This window comes from Nomascus leucogenys, chromosome 3, assembly GCF_006542625.1.
Source record: "Nomascus leucogenys isolate Asia chromosome 3, Asia_NLE_v1, whole genome shotgun sequence".
Classification (NCBI taxonomy): Eukaryota; Metazoa; Chordata; class Mammalia; order Primates; family Hylobatidae; genus Nomascus; species Nomascus leucogenys.
Window position 1 is genome coordinate 96147455 of NC_044383.1, and position 21668 is coordinate 96169122.

Consider the following 21668-nt stretch of genomic DNA (forward strand, 5'->3'; position numbering starts at 1 on the left):
AGTTTGGGAATAATCAGAATATCTGCTGTCATCAAATTATAGCAGAGATGTGGGAAATGAGTTGTATACTATGGGTTATACACTATGAGTTGGAGTGATATTTTAACCACTTAGAAGAACACTTTGGCAATTCCAGCATAATTGAAAATGCACATTATCTACAGTGCACAGTGGTTCTTGTTTCCATGTATCTGCCCTAGAGAAACTCTTACACAAGTGTATGGGAAAACATGCATGGGATGCTCTTGGCAGCACTAGGAAGAACCTAATGGTCTATCAGCAGACAGTGGATAAATAAAGTGTGTCATGTGTAGTTGGCTTTCCTTATCCATGGGTTCCACCTCTGTGAATTCAACCAACCATAGATTGAAAATACTTGAAAAAAATTGTGTCTGTACTGAACATGTACAGACATTTTTCTTGTCATTATTCCCTAAACAATAGAGTATAACAACTATAGAATTACATAGCATTTACATTGTATTAGGTATTATAAGTAATCTAGAGGTAATTGAGAATATACAGGAAGATGTGTATTGTGCATTATGTGCAAATACTATGCCATTTTATATCAGGAACTCGAGCATCTGCAGATTTTGTTATCTGAGGGAGGACCTGAAACCAATCCCCTACTGATACCGAGGGATGACTGTATATAATGAAGACCAAACATTGATTACAAAGTGAACAAATTAATATAACTTTCAACGTAACTAGATTTCAAAAAATGAGTGAAAAAAGTAGGACAGTATACAAAGTTTGTAGTTATTTGCATACATATTTTAAATATACAATATAATGGTATGTATTATTTAAAGAGGGCTCTAATGTGATAAAAGTAAAGAGATGCATGGACTGGAAGGATTCATATCAGTGACAGGAAAATGGTTGCATTTGGAGCGAGAGAACAGGACTGGGGAAGTCTAAAGGGAATGTTAACTTTTTAAATTGTTTGTTATTTATCTTAAAAAGGTTGAAATAGATACTTTAAAATGTGAACATTTATTAATCCTGAGTGACAGAAATGTGAACATTTTATTCTATACCTTTTTTGGTGTAAAAACTTACCAACTTAAAATTGTGGTGACCCACATTGTGCTTGTTGTTGTTGCCCTCCTCTCTCCATCCTCAAAGCATTTGCAAAGCATGTTGTAAAAGCAAAAACAGCATTTACTTCTGTCTTGCCCAAAGTCTGCTGTGCCCCCCACATGTAGATGCGTGATTTTGTCTCTCACTGGCGTAATCAGTGATAAGGAACAGCCAAACTATAAAGTTAAAGGTCTCCAAAGGAATGATCAACAGACCTAGAATTGCTTTGGATGTAATCCCTATTCTAGATATGGTTTGAATTCCTCAGCTTTAATGAGCATATTTACAAATATAAATGTACATATGGGTACATGTTAAACTGTGAGAAATAATAGTATTGGACAAATGAAATATACTTTGGTTTTTTTTTAGGTATCTACGAATATTTCAAAATGTGGACCTATCTAGCAATTTTTACTTTAGGTAAGTGTGAGGTTAGTTTTGCTCCTATCAATCACATAAACTTTTATGTTATTTTCCAGTGGGTAAAAACAGAATGAGGCCAGGCGTGGTGGCTCACGCCTGTAATCCCAGCACTTTGGGAGGCCGAGGCGGGCGAATCACGAGGTCAAGAGATCAAGACCATCCTGGCTAACACGGTGAAACCCCGTCTCTATTAAAAATACAAAAAAAATTAGCCGGGTGTGGTGGCGGGCGCCTATAGTCCCAGCTACATGGGAGGCTGAGGCAGGAGAATGGTGTGAACCCTGGGGGGTGGAGCCTGCAGTGAGCGGAGATTGCGCCACTGCACTCCAGCCTGGGTGAAAGAGCGAGACTCCTTCTCAAAAAAAAAAAAAAAAAAAAAACAGAATGAGAACATAGTAGTACTTCTGTTTCTTTTTAGTCAACTTGTTTTATCTAAAAGAATTAAAATATAGTGATTTCTTCCTTTTAAAAATCTTATATTTGAAAATCCAAATGGATAAATTAAAGGATATTTATTCTCATTATAAAAATCATCTTTGTTTTAGGTAGGACTTAATGTATTTTAAAGAAATATTCTCATTTTGTAATCTTAAATTACAAAAATGAAATTTACATTCAGGCTCTAATACAGAGTTGTAACAATTTCATGGTTCAACTTTTAGTAAATAATCTGGCAACATTGGGTAAAAATAAATTAAAAATAGGAAGAACTGTTGCAATACTGATGTACTGCTGGTGGCATTGTAAATTAACAGTTTCCTGAGAATGAATATAGCATTGAACATATATGAAAATATGTCCTAAGAAAATAACCAGGAGCAAAAATACAACTCTCTGTTGGTAAAGAGACATTTATAGCTTCTCTATTTATAATAGCCCAAACAAGCAAGCCAAATAATCCAGGGACATCCCAAATATTGATAATTCAAGAACAGGCAAGTAAATTATTACAGCATCATGATAAGTATTTTACTACCATTGATGTGACCAGTATGTGGGCCTGATAGATACAATTATTGTGATTGATGGAAAATTCTATCAGCTATAATATCCAAAATAAAAACAGAACACAGTAAGGACTTGAGTCATAAGGACTAAAGGAGGACCTAGAGTATTTGTAGCTGTTGGTGTTACATACTACTGACAGGGTGCTTTGCATTAAAAAATTATTTTAAATTAATATAGTTAATCATTTCTTTATGAAACAAAGAAAAACATGTCTACTGCATGGGGTGAATTATGTCTTTATTGATGCAAACCTGAAGGAAGTTGATTATTTTAACAGAAACGGAGTGAAGGGCTCCTAAAGAAATAGTTTTTACTTCCACAAACGTTTATTGAATGTGTATTTTAATTGCATTTTTCGCCATCTTCTAGTTTTCAGCCTTTATGCCTAACTTTGTAGTGTTTGTGAATTATTATTGAAGCTCAGTGCTATTGTTAGAAATGGACTTCTTCTTCATATTTCTCAGTTTTGTCTGTATTTTTATACTGAGCTGTGATCAAGTCATTCTATAAGTAAATACATGTAGGTTAAAGTTTTTGTGCCTCATAAATAGGCTTTTAAAAAGGTTATAATATATTCTTAAGAATCTCTAGAAAAAGGGAATTGTTTTAAATAGAAAGAATTGATTGTTAAAAATCAGAAACCAACTTCTTAATATAGCTTTTATCCCTTCAAGATTAGATGCTGGTAAAATGAATGGATCCATCAAGCAAATGTGATACAATTGAATTTCACAGATGAAACAAATCAATTTCAATCAAATTATATAAATAATAATTAAAATAATGTGTGTGACTCTCCAGACACAATTGTAACCATTTGAAAATATGACTAAAATACTTTAAAAACAAATTTGTATAAAATATTCAAAATACCTTCTGAAATTCTGTGCTAAAAATATATAGCTAGGCTCCTTTAGAATTTCCAGTAAAAACTGGAAAGCCCCCTCAACACTTAAGAAATATATATATACACACACACACTATACATATATATGTATAGTATATATATACACTCTATGTATATATGCGTATTTATATATGTATATTTATATAGAGTATGCATATATAAATACTCTATAAATATAGAGTATAAATATATTTATATATAGATACTTTTAAAATATCTCTAGCTATATATATATAGAGAGAGAGCTAGAGATGCTTATTTAAAAAGTATTATGTGAGATCAAAATTGTAATGAAATGTAATTTGCACAGAGACGGTTATATTTTTGAAATGCCTTTTACTCTTCTAAAACATGTTTCACTGTAATGGCCTATATTATTTGCTTATTTCTGTTTTATGAAGTCAGTTATGATACCACCATTAATAATTAATAGAATTATTTTTGCTCCTGGGTAAACTAGGGTACAGAACTATGCAGTATTGCAGTGGATATTATAGATCTATAAAACCCTGTGCAGATTCATAGAAGGTGTGACCCTGTTTGCACAAGACCATGAACTTAGATTGATTTCAGCATGAAGCAAAAAATGCACATCGTACAAATCAAATAATGTAGGTTACTGACATTGTATTGTATATTTCCAGTCATGCAGATGCCTAGTCATGCAGTGAGGTTTTTATTTCCAATTACATTTATATTTTGCTGTGTTTTATAGTGCTTATTTGAATAGCATTGCTTCCAAATAAAGTAACAGGTGCTAAGTAATTTAGTTCACAGATTTTAATTCTATATGGGAGCCAAGACCATGAAATATGCTTTGCTTTTGTAATTCTTACTAAGTTTCAATTCTGTTCTCAGTTACAGCTATGATTTGTCCCACTCACTTCAATATAATCTCACTGTCTTGCGAATGCCCCTGGAGATGTTAAAGTCAGAAACGACCCAGAATCGCCAAGAGAGCTTTGACATCTTTGAAGATGAAGGATTAATTACACAAGGTGGAAGCGGTAGGTGGTCTTGATATATCTAATGTATATTAATGTGGTATCCATGAAGTGATATCTTATTAAATTCACTCACATTTCCCTCATATTTGTCCATCCCTCTTTGCTGTTTGTGCTTACGTGGGGTTGTTTTGGATATGTGAAGTCAATCAATTCATTTTTATAGAGATATTAATCACCATGTGATTTCATTTGTAGGCCAGCCACAAAATTGTATGCTGACATTTTCTAGCAATTATTCACATACTTTTTATTGAATACATTCAAGCCTAGACTTTTACATTGTGTGCAGAGGTGAAGTTTACATGGATAATTTTTTTTAATATGAGATAATACACACTACTTATTTTCCTTCACAGAGACCAGTTTGTTATGGTCTGAGTTTTGAAAAAGAGTTACCATGAGTTGCCTATTATGTGCTAGACATTTACATGTAATATCTCTAATCCTCATAAAAACTCTGCTTAGTAGGTATAATGCTAGTTTTATAGAATTAAAGACTAAGTAGGAAACAGAGGCCTGGAAATGAAGATCATACGGCCATGTCGGGGAATCAGTGCAGCAGGTCAGAGGTCGTTATTACCTTGATTGGTCCCAGCTTGACCCATCAGTCCTGCGTAGGTCCTGCCTCTGCAGGACTGCTGTAGGACCACTGTGGGACCACTCAGTGCCTCATCTAGGGTGCCCCTGAGATCCTGGAGGAAACCAGTCACATAGCACTTTATCGCCAGATTTTTGGGTTGGTCTAGCACTGTAAAGCTAGAGGCATTGCTAATATGAATGTTGTAAGGGAAGCATTTCAATAGTTAAGACACTTTAGCTGTGTTCAGCTGACTGTGGAAAGTAAGTCAATAGTGTCTTTGGGCTCCTTGCTCTGTGCAACTTAAATGATAGTGATGAACATGTGGGTGCAGAGGTGCAGAGGTAGAATCCAATCTAAAGTAGTCCCAGAAGATCTGCCCTTGAAGCACTCTCAGAAAGAGGCTGTGTTCTGTTAATGGTTTGCCAAAGGTTGTGATCAACTCTAAAAAGGTTAGGCTGTTACTTAAACTGAATTTATCCCCGGCATTCCCCTTGACTCTTGTTAGTTTACTTGATTGATTATCACTTGAGCTAAGGTCAAACCCAGGGCACCCTCCCTACTCCCAGATCATTAGATCACATACATTTGCCCTGGTTCACACACTCTGGTGGTAACCCATACCACTAGAGACAGATAGAGGGCAAGACAACTAGTGTTTGAATATTTGCTTGCAACACTTCTGAATATCACAATTTGTAATACAAAAGCTGAAAGTATCACTAAATTTGCCCCACATGCCATCCAAAATCTGAATTTGAATATCTGTTCTGGGATCTGAATTAAGCCTCCAATGCTACTAAATTTTTTGTCATCTCTGGAGCAATTCTACTTGATAGATATGAATAACAGGGTGTATTGGTTTCTTCTTGTTGCTGTGACAGATTACCTAGCTTAGTTGCTAAAGTAACATAAATGTATCATCTTACAGAAGGCAGAAGTCCACAGTGGGTCTCAGTGAGCTAAAATTAGCATGTCAGCAGGATTGCATTCCTTTCCAGAGGCTCCAGGGGAGAATCAGTTTTCTTGCCCTTTCCGTCTTCTGGGGGCTGCATTCATCCCCTGGCTCATGGCTCCCTTCCATCTTTAAGGCTACATTACATTACCTGACACTCACACCCCTGTTTTCCTCTTTGACTTACAAGGACCCTGTGATTATATTGGACCCACTTAGATAATGCAGAATAATTTTCCCATCTCAAGGTCCTGATTAGGAACCTTAACTTCATCTGCAGCTTTAATTTCTTCTTGCCATGTAATATAACAGTTCATATTCACAGTTTCTGGTGATTAGCATGCATATGTCTTTGTTGAAGGTGAGATTATTCTCTTATCGCACAGGGGTAAACTGATAAGAAACAGGGAGTAAGGGTAGAAGGTATGGGAGTAGGTTGAAAAGGAAAACAATACATTTTTAAAATAATCTTTACTGCATGTCAGGTACTTTGCATATACTATTTAATCTGAACAATATCTTTGAGGTGAGTAGTATTAACATCATTTTCTAGTTTAGAAAGTTGAAATTCAAAGACATTAAGTAACTTGCCTAAAGTCACAGAGTGACAAAACAGGACTCCTGTAGATGTCTTTATTATTAATTCTCTCGTGTAATGCATTGAAAGGGCAAAGAAAGTTTAGTTTTTATGAATCACACCTAAGTGTGGTATAGTGTATAAACAAATTCTCTTAACAGATCATGTTTTGAGGAAAAAAATGGTCTTTATTAACTGCTATTCAGAACTGTTACAGTCTTTTAAGCTATTATCTTATAAACATACTTTTAATTTTTCACTTCATGTAAGTTTTGTAAAACTCATTGCTGTTTAATACATTTATCTGGATATGCTAAAATTATGTTTGATGAAATTAATTTATTCATAGAGAAAAGGCCTGACATAATAATAACTGCCACCTTTTGGAAGTATTTATAATACACTAGGCTTATTCTAGGCCCCTTATGTGCATTATTAATTCATTTCATCCTCACAACAACCACGTGGTACAGGTGAGGAAGCAGAGGTGCCGTGCTCTGTAAGTAACACTCTTGATTGTGCCTGGCCCTGCAGATGAGAGGCAGAGCCAGGATTTGGATCCAGGAACTTTGACCTCATAGCCATGTGCTCAACCGCTACTTCCTGCTGCCTCTTGACTTTATGTATATATTTGTAACATGTCCTCAATTTCCTTGTCATTTTCTTTTCTCTCAAGAACTCTCACAAGTCAGAAAAGGGATTTCTTTGACTTTTTACAGAATCAACACAATGTTCTGGACATGAAAGGAATGATATCCACTGAAAATGGCAATTCTATTAACCAAGCATGTTACTTTGAAGTTAAAAACAGAAGTTAACTTAAAAATGAGTTGAATGTCAGCCAATTTCCGTATCTTTCTGATACCAGCCTTTTATTTAATTGATACAAAATATTTTATGTATTTATGGACTGATACAGACTTTTATTTTTCAGGGGTATTTGGGATCTGTAGTGAGCCTTATATGAAATATGTATGGAATGGTGAACTTCTGGATATAATTAAAAATACTGTGCATCGTGACTGGCTTTTGTATATTATTCATGGGTTCTGTGGGCAGTCAAGTATCCTTTTTGAAAAAAAAAGGTAAGACACATACTATTAAACTTATGATGTATCAATTTGTAGACAGCTACATATGAATTATATGATTATAATACCACTCTGTGCACCCCAACAGGAAAACCTGCCCATGATACTGTGTAGTAGAAATACAAAGAAGAATGCAGACTATTTGAACAGGCCTGTTATATACACATAAAGACAAATAAATAACAAGGAAGAAAATGCAATGTGATATAAGTAATAAGTGTCATGCTTATCTGGGAGAAGGAGGAGAATTACTGATAGTTGGAGAGGATGGGACAGGCCCATGGGAATAGTTGTACTTGGCCTGGGCCCTAAACAAAAGTCAGTGCCTTAGCAGCGAGAGAGATCAGCAGGCCGAGCAGAGAGAGAGAGATCACAGGCTGGGAAACACTGTGTGTGTAGAGGTGGAAAAACACATGGGAGTGTTCTCATGGCTTGTGCATAAAACTCCCGGGAGGTAGGATATAGTGGGAAGGAGATTGGTATGTGGGAGTCAGATGGCCAGTCACCAGATTGCCTTGGTGGTCAAGCTGAAGACTTTGGGTTTGGTGCTAGAACTTTTGAAAGGTTTTGTGCAGGAGAATGACATTTGCAAAGTAGTATTTAGGACGCTTGAGTTGACAACCGTTTTGAGGCTGGATTAAGTAAAATGAAACTAGAACAAGGAATATGAGTTAGGAAAAGATTGCAGTAGTCCAGGCAAGGGGGCAAAATAGATTAAAGAGAAGTAGGTTCAGCTTTGGGTTAAGCTGATGAGTTCAATTTTGTAAAAACTTTTATTTCCTTCAGTAGCTTCATGTCTCATTAATTTATAGCTACATTGAAGCCTTTTAATAAAGTGCAATTATGGGGTTTAAGAAGGCAGCATGTACCATCTAGAAGTGGTTTTTCGATTTTTTCTATCACCTTCTGAGATCACGTAGGGCATTTTTGCATTCAGCATGTTTTCTAGTATGTTAGGCTTTTAAAGAAAAAGGCGTTTGTACCTTTCCCCCCCACAGATAAGAAGTGTTTGTAATGGATTTGTATTTTTCTTAATTTTATTCTCTTTAGACATTTAAAAGAACCAAAAAACAAACTTTTGCTTCTTCGTTTTCAGTTGGGATTTGCAGTTTAATGGCCTCACATCTTTCTCCAGATCCCCAGGGTTTCTTTGACTTATTTATGGAGAAAAACCGGTCACTTTGTCCAGCGCACTGTGACGCCCCACGCAGGCCAGCCCTGGCCCCCCTCGGTACTTGGAACCGAAGTTACAGATCTATTTTAAAATAATAATAATAATGCACAAAAAAACATGTAAAGGAGTGGTTGCTTTGAGACTATTAAGTGGGTGAATGTGACTGACCATTATTATGCTTTCTTGCACCAGGAGCATTTGAGAGGAGTGGTGCCAAGGGCACAGCTGGCGAGGTTAGCCTTGAAGAGCAGCAGGGCTGCCTTCTGTGAGGGGGACGAAAGGCTAGATAAAAGCACAGAGGGATTTTGAAATGAAGATCAGTGAGATTTATGTGCTACACTTGAAAATCAGGCTCATTACTTTATAATCACTTTCAACCAGTGAGTGGTATTATCTGGTTGATCATTACTGCATAACGAGATTTGGTCCTGAATTACTTTTTTCTCTTTCCAAAAGTAAATTCTACCTGGGAAGAACACAGGTTTTTCACCACCAAGGATACCAAAAAGAATGTGCTACAATTTCTAAAGGTAGTTCCTAAAAGATAGTTCTAAGCTGTTTTGTATTTCCAAGAGCTAACTCGGGGCCTGGCACATATTAAACATAATAAATGTTTGTTTTTTAAAATAGTGAGCACCATCATAGATGATCATTTTAAAGCTCGTAAGTTTAAACAGTGAATCTCGTCTCCTGGTTATCAAGCATTTAATGAATTCTGGAAGTCTATATGATTATGAAAAGAGTAGCTTTTGATAAGAGTAGTTTATGAATACTACAGGCCAGGCACTAGTTGTACACACATTACTTCACCTAGTCCTCCTGACCACCTTTGGTTACTTTATTGTTACTCCATTTTATAGAAGATGGGACTTGGCTTAGAAAGTTAAGTAAGGCGACATAACTAATAAGCCGTATATTGGTTAAGCAGTTCACAGTAAATTATTCAGTGTTCAGAATTCGCAGGTAGGTGACAAATTTTGACTGCTTTTAGAGTCTTATTCTCAGTTTGTCTCCTCAGTATTACATATTATTCATAATTGAAACAACCTGTTAAATGACACATGTTCTCTTTGAGAGTTGTATGATCTTGGAAGACTAGGGGAGGTGTATTAGTCCATTCTCACACAGCTATGAAGAACTACCTGAGACTGGGTAATTTATGAAGAAAAGAGATTAAATTGACTGTAGGCTTAACAGGAAGCATGACTGGGAGGCCTCATGAAACTTACAATTATGGTGGAAGGTGAAGGGGAAGCACGCATATCTTCACAATGGCAGGGCAGGAGAGAGAGCGAGCAAAGGGGGAAGTGCCACACACTTGCAAACAACCAGATCTTGTGAGAACTCACTGTCACAAAAACAGCAAGGGGGAAGTCTGCCTCCATGATACAATCACCTCCCACTAGACCCTCCCCTGACACGTGGGGATTTACAATTCGAAATGAGAGTTGGCTGGGGACACAGAGCCAAACCATATCAGAGGGATTAGTTGTACTTGTTTACATCCTTACTTGGCCATAGGGCTTTCCTTGGCCAGTAACCCTACACTTGGTTACATTTCCTCTGAAATTTATGGAAAGCACTCCTTAGGTTGGATGTTGCCTTCCCTTTGTAGCTGCACTGCAATTCTGAAGAACCATTAGATCAAGTACTGTTCCATTCTTGGGTGGAGCTTTTGGTGTTCTTTAAGCCACTGGACAAGCTGTATCTAAATATTTATTTAAGGAATAATGACTCTCTTGGTGTTATGTGACAGTCATGAATGCTAAACAACCTTAACTTGATTTCTAAGAGCTGTTGATCTATGGACGACCAGTGTATGTCACTCTAATAGCTAGAAGATCCAGTAAATTTGCTGGCACCCGTTTTCTTAAAAGAGGTGCAAATTGTGAGGTAAGATGACAAACAGTATCTTCACTGACCTTTTAACCTTTTATATCAGCTTTACTGATGTAGAAGCACAGTGAAATTTTAAAAAGTGGTATTTCTTAGTTTGGGATATTATCAAGAGAATACAGTTGCCTTTTAGTATCAACAAGGGATTGGTTCTAGGAACCCCCGTCCCATCCAAAATCCACAGATGCTGAAGTCTCTTATATAATATGGCCTAGTGCTTGCATATAACCTATGTACATTCATCTGTATACTTTAAATCATCTCTAGATTACTTCTAATATCTAATATGATGTAAATGCTATGCAAATAGTTCTAATACTGTATTGTTAAGGGAATAATGACAATAAAAAAGGTCTGCACATATTCAGTTCAGATGCAACCATCATAGGCCTAACTACATTTTCTATCTGAGATTGGTTGACTCTGTTTAGGGAACCCATGGATGTGGGGGGCTGACAATAATTAATACTCCAGTGCATCTGAAACATGTGAGAAGTATGACATACAGATGTTCTGAAAAGTCAGCTATCTTAGAGTTATGCAGTGCTTTGAGGAATTATCTCTAATGTTGTGGAGGGTGAGCCATTTCTATAATATATGAAGTGTGGTACATGTTTAATGTAGAGACAAAAATAGCAAAGCACCTCCACCCAAGTAGAAGGCAGCACTCATCACGGGAAGTCAATTCTTGATAAGAAGACGAAGTGGAGCTAGGTTCGGGAAACCCTTTGCCCTCTTTGTCTTTTTTGCCCATACTCCTTTTTCTGTTCATCGCTAGAAAATAACAACAGCAAAAATGCAGCCATCCTTCCATCAGCCGTGTTCTGTCCTTTGAGTGCTCCGTCTCTGTTTGCAAGAGACAACTTGAGTCTTGAGTGGATGTGTGATTCGGTAGACAGATTGAGTGAGGCACTGGGTTTTGATCCTGGCTTAAAATAGCAACATTGTTCTTAAAATTATATCAACAGTGAAAATTGTTACAGCTGTTGCTTTAAAATATCACGATTTTACAGCTATATTATTTACTTTTGAATATTCAAAGGATAATCAGACATGTTATTACTGCCTCTAAAATTATTCTTTATTGTGTCCTTATATACCTGTAAGTACCTCAAAACTCTATTTTTTCCTTTTGCTCATCAGGCATTATTTGAATCTCACTCCTTTCATTTCACTTTGGTCTTCAGAATTGAATTTTGATATTCTTCTAGTCTTCCTCACCTCCTGTATAATTTCATGTAATTGTCGTTTCTTTCCCTCTGTCCCATTTATTTAAACCACATGTTTCCTATCTGACTTGTATTATTAGAGATCAATTTGTTTTTTTCTAGTCTATTCTCTGCTACTTTTAATTGCCTTCTTTATTATATTTTAATGGTTTTGCTTTTCTAATGTGCCTATTAAATATTGATCAATATTTACCTCTGAAGACTTTCAAAGAATAGGAATTTTAACTTCATTGAAAGAATAGGAATTATAACTTCATTGAACGTTATTTCATTAAACATGTCTAAGAACATAAAATATCTTTCAATGCACCTTTTCAGGGTGATGTTGCAAATGAAGTGGAGACTGAACAAATACTCTGCGATGCTTCTGTGATGTCTTTCACTGCAGGAAGTTATTCTTCTTACGTACAAGTTAGAGGATCTGTGCCCTTATACTGGTCTCAGGACATTTCAACTATGATGCCTAAACCACCTATTACATGTGTGTGGAGCCATGTTTTTAATAATAACTCCTGTCCTCACATTTAGAGATAATGAACTATTGTCACAGAAATCTCATAAATACTTAGGTTTTCATGAGGTTTTAGTCCTGGAAGGTAGATAATTTAGAAGAGGAATTTCTGTTATTCTAATGTAATAAATTTATATTTATTTTTGACTGTTAGTAAATTATTTTATTTTGCTTCAGAAATGTAAGAATCATTCAAATGTAATAAATACGTGATGATGTATTACATTCAAATGTGATAAATAGTGAGCACCTTAAGAAGGATTTGGGAAGTGAAACTATTGAAAGATTAGTTGAATTGCATTTCTTTAAAAAAACAGCCCTATGCTTTTATTTTGCTTTGCAATTTTCATTCAGGTGCTTTTTCATCTTTTTTCCTTCTCAGTGGATCAGGCAGATCCATTTGCACATGTGGCTGCCCTTCACTTTGACCAGATGTTTCAGAGGTTTGGCTCTCCCATCATCATCTTGAATTTAGTGAAGGTATGATGCGCTCATCTGTTTGGTTATGAGATTCAGACACTCTGGGAAGCCTCTTCCTCAACACAGAGGGGGTTAACAAGCCGTGCTTTCCCTCTTCCTCGTGGAGAGACGTGCAGATTATTATGCTGGGATAGCTCACTGTGTCTGAGCTGAGTCACTTTTCTTTGGCCTCAGATTCCATGTGGCTTGTTCTCTGCATGGCTGAAAAAAATCAGTAGTATATCTCTAAGGGAGTAGAGTGATTCAGTATATCAGGAAATCATTGTGTCCTGATTTCCTTGTGTGAATTAGATGTAGGTGAAATTTCTGCCTTAGTTTCCATGACAACTTGGAGAAAGAAGCATGAAAATCAAACTATCACAGCCTCACCTTTACAGTCATCTCCCTTGAAAATCCATAAGCTCCCCTCGGCAAATTAATTTATAGTAAGAGGATCAAAGGCTAGATTCATAAACTGGGGTACTGTTGTGACTCAAGGATCGGGTGGACATGTGAGAAGCCCAGACAAGGTGGTATTAGCCTCATAGTTCCCTGCTTTCTTGGCAGAGTACACTGACTGGTTAGTGTATCTATCTATATGAATGGGCATACAGATTGAAAGACTCTCAGTCAGAAGCCAAGAAGAACCTGAGAGTATGAAAAGCAAGGGTGTTGTTATGTTATGTGCTCGTGGTGGTGCCCAACAATCTAGTAGTGTCTGAGGTTATTCTGAGAGGTTGGTTAATAAATGTAAATGAATTTACTAAAAAACCAAGGAAGCCTGTGACCCTGTGTCCATTTAGTCAGTCATTTATTTTTATTTACTTATTTTTTATTATACTTTAAGTTATTGGATACATGTGCAGAACGTGCAGGTTTGTTACATAGGTATACACGTGCTGTGGTGGTTTGCTGCACCCATGAACCCATCATCTACGTTGCGTATTTCTCCTAATGCTATCCTTCTCCTATCCCCCTACCCCCCCGACAGGCCCCAGTGTGTGATCTTCCCCTCCCTGTGTCCATGTGTTCTCATTGTGCAGTTACCACTTACGAGTGAGAACGTACAGTTTTTGATTTCTTGTTCCTGTGTTAGTTTACTGAGAATGATGGTTTCCAGCGTCATCCATGTCCCTGCAAAGGACATGAACTCATCCTTCTTTATGGCTGCATAGTATTCCATGGTGTATATGTGCCACATTTTCTTTATCCAGTCTATCATTGATGGGAATTTGGGTTGGTTCCAAGTCTTTGCTATTGTGAATAGTGCTGCAATAAACATATATGTGCATGTGTCTTTATAGTAGAATGATTCATAATCCTTTGGGTATATACCCAGTAATGGGATTCCTGGGTCAAATGGTATTTCTGGTTCTAGATCATTGAGGAATCGCTACACTGTCTTCCACAATGATTGAACTAATTTACACTCCCACCAACAGTGTAAAAGCGTTCCTATTTTTCCACATCCTCTCCAGCATCTGTTGTTTCCTGACTTTTAAATGATTGCCATTCTAACAGGCATGAGATGGTATTTCATTGTGGTTTTGATTTGCATTTCTCTAATGACCAGTGATGATGAGCCTTTTTTCCTACATTTGTTGGCCACATATAAATGTCTTCTTTTGAGAAGTGTCTGTTCATATCCTTCACCTACTTTTTGATGGGGTTGTTTTTTTCTTGTAAATTTGTTTTAAGTTCCTTGTAGATTCTGGATAGTAGCCCTTTGTGAGATGGATAGATTGCAACAATTTTCTCCCATTCTGTAGGTTGCCTGTTCACTCTGATGATAGTTTGTTTTACTGTGCATAAACTCTTTAATTTAATTAGATCCCATTTGTCAATTTTGGCTTTTGTTGCCATTGCTTTTGGTGTTTTAGTCATGAAGTCTTTGCCAATGCCATCTGGAGTTAATTTTTGTATAAGGTGTAAGGAAGTATTTATAGATTCAGTGCCATCCCCATCAAGCTACCATTGACTTTCTTCACAGAATTAGAAAAAACTACTTTAAATTTCATGTGGAACCAAAACAGAGCCTGTGTAGCCAAGATAATCCTAAGCAAAAACAACAAAACTGGAGGCATCACACTACCTGACTTCAAACCATACTACAAGGCTACAGTAACCAAAACAGCATGGTACTAGTACCAAAATAGATATATAGACCAATGGAACAGAACAGAGGCCTCAGCAATAACACCACACATCTACAACCATCTGATCTTTGACAAACCTGACAAAAACAAGCAATGGGGAAAGGATTCCCTATTTAATAAATGGTGTTGGGAAAACTGGCTAGCCATATGCAGAAAACTGAAACTGGGTCCCTTTCTCACATCTTATAGTCAGTCATTTAACAAGTATTTTTGAGAGTTTCCTATGTGCCAAGGCAGTTCTAGAAACAGCTCCTGCCTCGAGCTAACAGCCTGTTGTAGGAGATGGTGAGATAATGCAGAGGCACCAATACAGGGTAAATGGTGCAATAAGAGCTTATAATGGAGAGAAGTCTTCCCTGAGGACGGGATAAGTTAGCATCAGCCTGAAAGAAGAGGCATTAACCAGGTCATTGGGAAAGAATGGTATTCAACTCAGAGCACAGCATGTACAAAGGCCCTAGGACAGAAGGAAGTGTGGTGGGTTGGAGGAAGAAAAGGGGGGTTCTCTGTGGCTGGGGCCCAGAGGGTGAGGACAAGATGCTTGTTGTGAGATGAGGCTAAAGAGATGGTTATGGCCAGACCATGCAGAGTATTGTAGGCTGCATTAATGAGCCTGGCCTTCTTCCTGAGAGTAATGGAAAGTCATTAAGAGTCTTTCATGGTTGAGAGGATCATTGTCAGATTTGTGTTTTGAAAAGATTACCGTGACCTCAACATAGAAAACAAATGGATCGGTATAAGGCTAACGTCAATGCTGGAAGACCAGATAGGAGGCTGTTATAATTGTCCAGAAAAGAGGTGATTATGCCTTAAACCAGGGTGATGTGGTGGAGATGTAGAGAAGCAGACAGTCAGTAGACTTGGTGATAGGCTGGATTTGAAATGAGGGGGTGGGGGGTGTCAGGCTCAATTCCCGGGTTTCTGGCTTACTCAGGTGGGTGAATGGTGATGCCATTCACTGAAATACAGAACACTCACTGGGTTTGTTGGGGGAAGATAATAAGTGTAGCTTGGACATGCTGAGTGAGGTTTGAGGTATGCTTGAGTCCTCTACACTTGATCTTAGCCGAAAGGCTGAGAAGCGATGCTTGAGTCCTCTAAACGGAGGTAACAGGTCAGGGCATGGTTCAGGAGCTCAGAGGAGAGGTCTGGGCCTAGATGTGATTTTTGTAACTCTGGGTACAGGTGACATTTGAAGGCATGGGCATGGATGAGATGCCCATGTGGAGAGTATAAAGTGAGAAGGAAAAATCTCAGACCTAGTCTTGGGGATCTTCTGCTCTTAATGCCCAGTTAGAGTAGCTGAATCTCTAAAGGAGTCAGAGAAAAAAACAGCCAGAGGAGTAGGAAGAAAACCAGGAAGTGCTGTGTTAGGAATGCCAGGAGAAAGTGTGTTTCACAATGAAGGAAGTAAATGATCAACAGCATCAAATGCTGAGGGGTCAAGTACGTTGAGAATGGAAAGATTGTCCATTAGTGTTAGCATCATGGAGGGCACTGATTGAAGTGGACCGAGTGTGGGATAACAGTGAGTAAGTGTTGTACTTTTCCCCCAATAGGAGTACCCAGTGAAAGATGGCATTTTTATTTTTTAAAAGAGATCATATCAATATGTTTAAAAGCCTACGGGGAGGATACATGTGAAAGGGATAGTTGTGTGACACAGGAGAGAAAAGGTATGATCAGTGATTTCATGTACTTAAGAAAGTAGGAAATGATGAAATCTGAAGCATACATGGTAGAATTATTATTTTATTTTTGAGGCAGGGTTATGCTCTGTCACCTAGGCTGGAGTGCAGTGGCAAGCTCATAGCTCGCTGCAACCTTGAACTCCTGGCCTTAAGTAATCCTCCCATCTCAGTCTCCCAAAGTGCTGGGATTACAGTCATGAACCATGGCGCCTGGCTGGAATCATTTTAATGGAGAGACAGAATAGTAAGGGTTTGGGCATGTGGGTATTTGTGAGCATGCACATTGCATTCTGATGGCTTTAATTTCTCCTTAAGGTAGGAGGAATGATCATCTGCTGAGAGTGGAGGTTTGAAGGGAGTGGAGAAGGTTTAAGTCTTGTGTACGTGGGAGGGTAAGTTGACCAGAAACCTGCAGGAAGTACCAAGAGCCAATTTCAAGTTGGTGATCATGATTTCTTAAATGGAACCATTTTGCTCTTGCCTGCCTTCTTCCAGCAGGCTTGTGAATGAGTATAAGCACAGGTAAAATAATAATTGGGTTTATTTAGTTTCGCCAGACAGGTGTGACATGAAAAGACAGGATGAAAGACATTTTGGATTTTGGCAATACTGTGATTGAAGTGGTGCATGAAATCTGAGCCAAATAAGGACAGGGCTTAAAGAACAGGGCTGCTGGAGAAAGTGGAGATGTCAGTGGATTGCGGTCCTCATGAGGTGGGGTATTTAAAGCAAGCAATGTGGAAATAAAAGAGGCCACGAATAAGAGATGTTGAAGAAAGAGCAGTCTGTGATAATGAATTGGTCTAAGATGTGAGAGTTGGAATGGGGATTTAGAGTGGAAAAGGAGTTGGAGATACTGAAAGTCACCCAGTGTATTAGTCTGTTTTCACACTGCTGATAAAGACATACCTGAGCCTGGATAATTTATAAAGAAAAAGAGGTTTAATGGACTCACAGTTCCACGTGGCTGGGGAGGCCTCACAATCATATCAGAAAGCAAAAGATACATATAACATGGCGGCAGACAAGAGAGAATGAGAACCAAGCGAAAAGAGAAACCCCTTATAAAATCGTCAGCTCTCATGAGACTTATTCACTACCACAAGAACAGTATGGGGGAGACCACCCCCATGATTCAATTATCTCCTACCAGGTCCCTCCCACAACACATGGGAATTATGGGAGCTACAATTCAGATGAGATTTGGGTAGGGACACAGCCAAACCATATCACCCAGGATGGAGGCAAAGCTTGGGGTGGGGAAGAGATAGTTCCCAGGAGAGGACTGTATAACTACATGCATGGGCTCAAAGGAGCTGTGTGTGTGTGTGTGTGTGTTTTAAATCAAGAGTACGGAGGAATATGTCCCCAAACTGGCAGTTGGGGGAGAAGAGTGAAACAGTGAGGCAGTCAGCTTCATTTCTTCCTGTGTTGCTCTTTGTAATTGCATCCCACTAGGGATTGACTTTGTAAAATAAATCATTCAGATATTAAATAATCATTTTCTAGACATTTGTTCATATTAATTCAGAAGTTTCATATTCACATCTGTCTCCATATCAACTCAGAATAATGTAAGGTGGATAATCTCTAACCTCAGCCTAATATTAAACAGTAGCTGTAGTATACATAATTGAAAATTTAAAATATGAAAACTTTAGTGAAAATCCTCATGGACAGTTTTCCAGTAAATGTATAGAAAATAAGATATTGTTAATATGGAAATAAATTATTGCTAAAGTGTTAAATTATAAAGTGTTACTGGATTAGAAACCTAGATTTAAATTAGTGGATTTAGGCAGAGCACGACCCTGCCTCAATAATAAAATAAAATAAAATAAAATAAAAGTTCATGTTTTACAGAGTTCGTATAGTGTGGTTGAAAAACTGTCATTAAATGGAGATTCATGTCTACAGTGCTTGAAATAATTCTCTATTGTGCACACTCAAAAAATACTATCATATACATGTGATCATAATGTATTCTTTGCCAGGTATCTCACATGTACATTTATTTTTTCGAATATTTAAAGGTCAGTCAGTGGATTTTAAAGTTGTACTGGTTTATTGTTCTGTTGCAATAAAAATCCTGACAATGACTAGAAGTTAGTTACAGAAATAGTTTGGAGATTAAGTTGCTGTTTCATGGAATAGGAAAATATTTTGTTGTTTGTAGCACTAGTTTTATTCATAGGATTAAAGAAGATGTTTATTCAGGCCACTTGGTAGAAGACCTTATTAATTGTGATTAAAGAGCCAAAGAATACATATGTGTATAGAATGATACCTAGGGGATACTCACTCTTTATTCTACCACCATATGAAGAAGTTAATAAAGCGAAATGCTTTTCGTGATTTCATTTCTCTTTTACCCTGTGTTGCGAACTTCTTCCCAGTTGTGAAAGTTTGAGGCACTGGTCGAAAGATAATTTGCAGCAATCCATGTGCCTTCAGTGCTGCTACTGTATCAACAGGAGGCCAACCTAGGATCAAGTATAACTGTACATCAGAAGTTTTTAATCTGTGGGCCATGCATGGCTGTTAGGGGGATCTTGGAACCCTTTGAAATTATATGCAGCTGGATGTGGTGGCTCATGCCTATAATCCCAGTGACTTGGGAAACAGGCAGGAGGCTTGCATGAGGCCAGGAGTCTGAGAGCAGCCTGGGCAGCATAGGAGACCCAGTTGCTACAAAAAAATTTTTTTTCAATTAGTTGGGCATGATGCACACCTGTAGTCCCAGCTACTTGGAGGCTGAAGTGGGAGGATCACTTGAGTCCAGGAGTTCCAGGATGCAGTGAGCTATGATTGCACCACTGCGTTCCAGCCTGGGCGACAGAGTGAGACCCTGTCTCTTTATAAAAAAAGAAAAAAGAAATGATATGCAAAATCACTTGTGTATGTAGTTTTCCTTTACTTGTTAGGGGTCTGTGGCTCTAAAGAGGTTGACTAACAACCCACTAACATTATTCCTCAATGGACACACAATGCATACAGCAGATTATTCACACAGAGATGAATGAAGGTTGCTCAAACATTTCCTCTCCATCCCACAAAATGTCAGATTTGATATAAGCATTTCAAAAAGATTTTGTTTCCCTAGTTTATTTTAAATGCTTTTGAGAAAAATTTCAGATATATAATTTAATTTTCTCTGATATATAAATAAGCAAAATTTATTTTCATCCTAAACTGATTTAACACTGTTCTAAATTCTTATCTAATTATTTCATTTGATGTATTCAGCTGTGCTCAATAGCTACCCCTTTTTGTTTCTACAGTAGTTATCTAATTAAATTCATGGCAATTGAGAAGTAATCTCCATGATTGAAAACAGCACAGTCTAATTTTGATGCCAACAATAGTGCCTTAACACCATTTCAGTCTCACTATTGTGAAATTAATTGCTTTTCTTTGTTTCTAAGTGAAGGCTTGATCAGGGTAATAATGAAAATGGCAAATTTTTATAAGGTACTTCCCATATGCCAGCTCTTCTATAAAAACTCACCATGCTCTGCTGCTGGATTCGGTTTGCCAGTATTTTGTTGAGGATTTTTGCCTCGATGTTCATCAGGGATATTGGCCTGAAATTTTCTTTTTTTGTTGTGTCTCTGCCAGGTTTTGGTATCAAGATGATGCTGGCCTCATAAAATGAGTTAGGGAGGAGTCCCTCTTTTTCTGTTGTTTGGTATAGTTTCAGAAGGAATGGTACCATCTCCTCTTTGTACCTCTGGTAGAATTTGGCTGTGAATCTGTCTGATACTGGGCTTTTTTTGGTTGGTGGGCTATTAATTATTGCCTCAATTTCAGAACTTGTTATTGGTTTATTCAGGGATTCGACCTCTTCCTGGTTTAGTCTTGGGAGGGTGTATGTGTCCAGGAATTTACCTATTTCTTCTAGATTTTCTAGTTTATTTGCATAGAGGTGTTTATAGTAATCTCTGATGGTATTTTGCATTTCTGTGCGATCAGTGATGATCTACCCTTTAACATTTTTTATTGTGTCTATTTGATTTTTCTTTTTTTTCTTTATTAGTCTGGCTAATAGTCTATTTTGTTAGTCTTTTCAAAAAAACAGCTCCTGGATTCATTGATTTTTTGAAGTGTTTTTCATGTCTCTATCTCCTTCAGTTCTGCTCTGATCTTAGCTATTTCTTGTTTTCTGCTAGCTTTTGAATTTGTTTGCTCTTCCACTACGATCAAGTCAGCTTCATCCCTGGGATGCAAGGCTGGTTCAACATACGCAAATCAGTAAACATAATCCATCACATAACCAGAACCAATGACAAAAACTACATGATTATCTCAATAGATGCAGAAAAGGCCTGCGATAAAATTCAACACCCATTCATGCTAAAAACTCTCAACTAGGTATTGATGGAACATATCTCAAAATAATAAGAGTTTTTTATAGCAAACCCACAGCCAATATCATACTGAATGGGCAAAAGCTGGAAGCATTCCCTTTGAAAATCAGCACAAGACAAGGATGCCCTCTCTCACCACTCCTCTTCAACATAGTATGGGAAGTTCTGGCCAGAACAATCAGGCAAGAGAAAGAAATAAAGGGTATTCAAATAGGAAGAGAGGAAGTCAAATTGTCTCTGTTTGCAGAGGACATGATTGTATATTTAGAAAACCCCATCGTCTCAGCCCAAAAACTCCTTAAGCTGATAAGCAACTTCAGTGAAGTCTCAGGATACAAAATCAATATGCAAAAATCACAAGCATTCCTATACACCAATAATAGAGAGCCAAATCATGAATGAACTCCCATTCAGAATTGCTACAAAGAGAATAAAATAACTAAGAATACAACTTAAAAGGGATGTGAAGGACCTTTTCAAGGAGAACTACAAATCACTGCCCAAGGAAATAAGAGAGGACACAAACAGATGGAAAAACATTCCGTGCT

At 37.5% G+C, this 21668-nt stretch overlaps 1 protein-coding gene across 2 annotated transcripts in view; it reads left to right on the forward strand.

Annotated features, from left to right (window-relative positions):
* FIG4 (FIG4 phosphoinositide 5-phosphatase) overlaps nucleotides 1-21668 on the forward strand; it is a 128928-nt gene that overhangs the window by 40723 nt on the left and 66537 nt on the right. For both annotated transcript variants that reach the window (XM_030809555.1, XM_003255554.2), the window contains exons 5-10: nucleotides 1462-1512; nucleotides 4289-4437; nucleotides 7481-7609; nucleotides 10604-10704; nucleotides 12255-12417; nucleotides 12830-12927. In XM_030809555.1, coding sequence (XP_030665415.1) covers nucleotides 1462-1512; nucleotides 4289-4437; nucleotides 7481-7609; nucleotides 10604-10704; nucleotides 12255-12417; nucleotides 12830-12927 — 691 coding nt within the window. The remainder of the gene's footprint in view (nucleotides 1-1461; nucleotides 1513-4288; nucleotides 4438-7480; nucleotides 7610-10603; nucleotides 10705-12254; nucleotides 12418-12829; nucleotides 12928-21668) is intronic.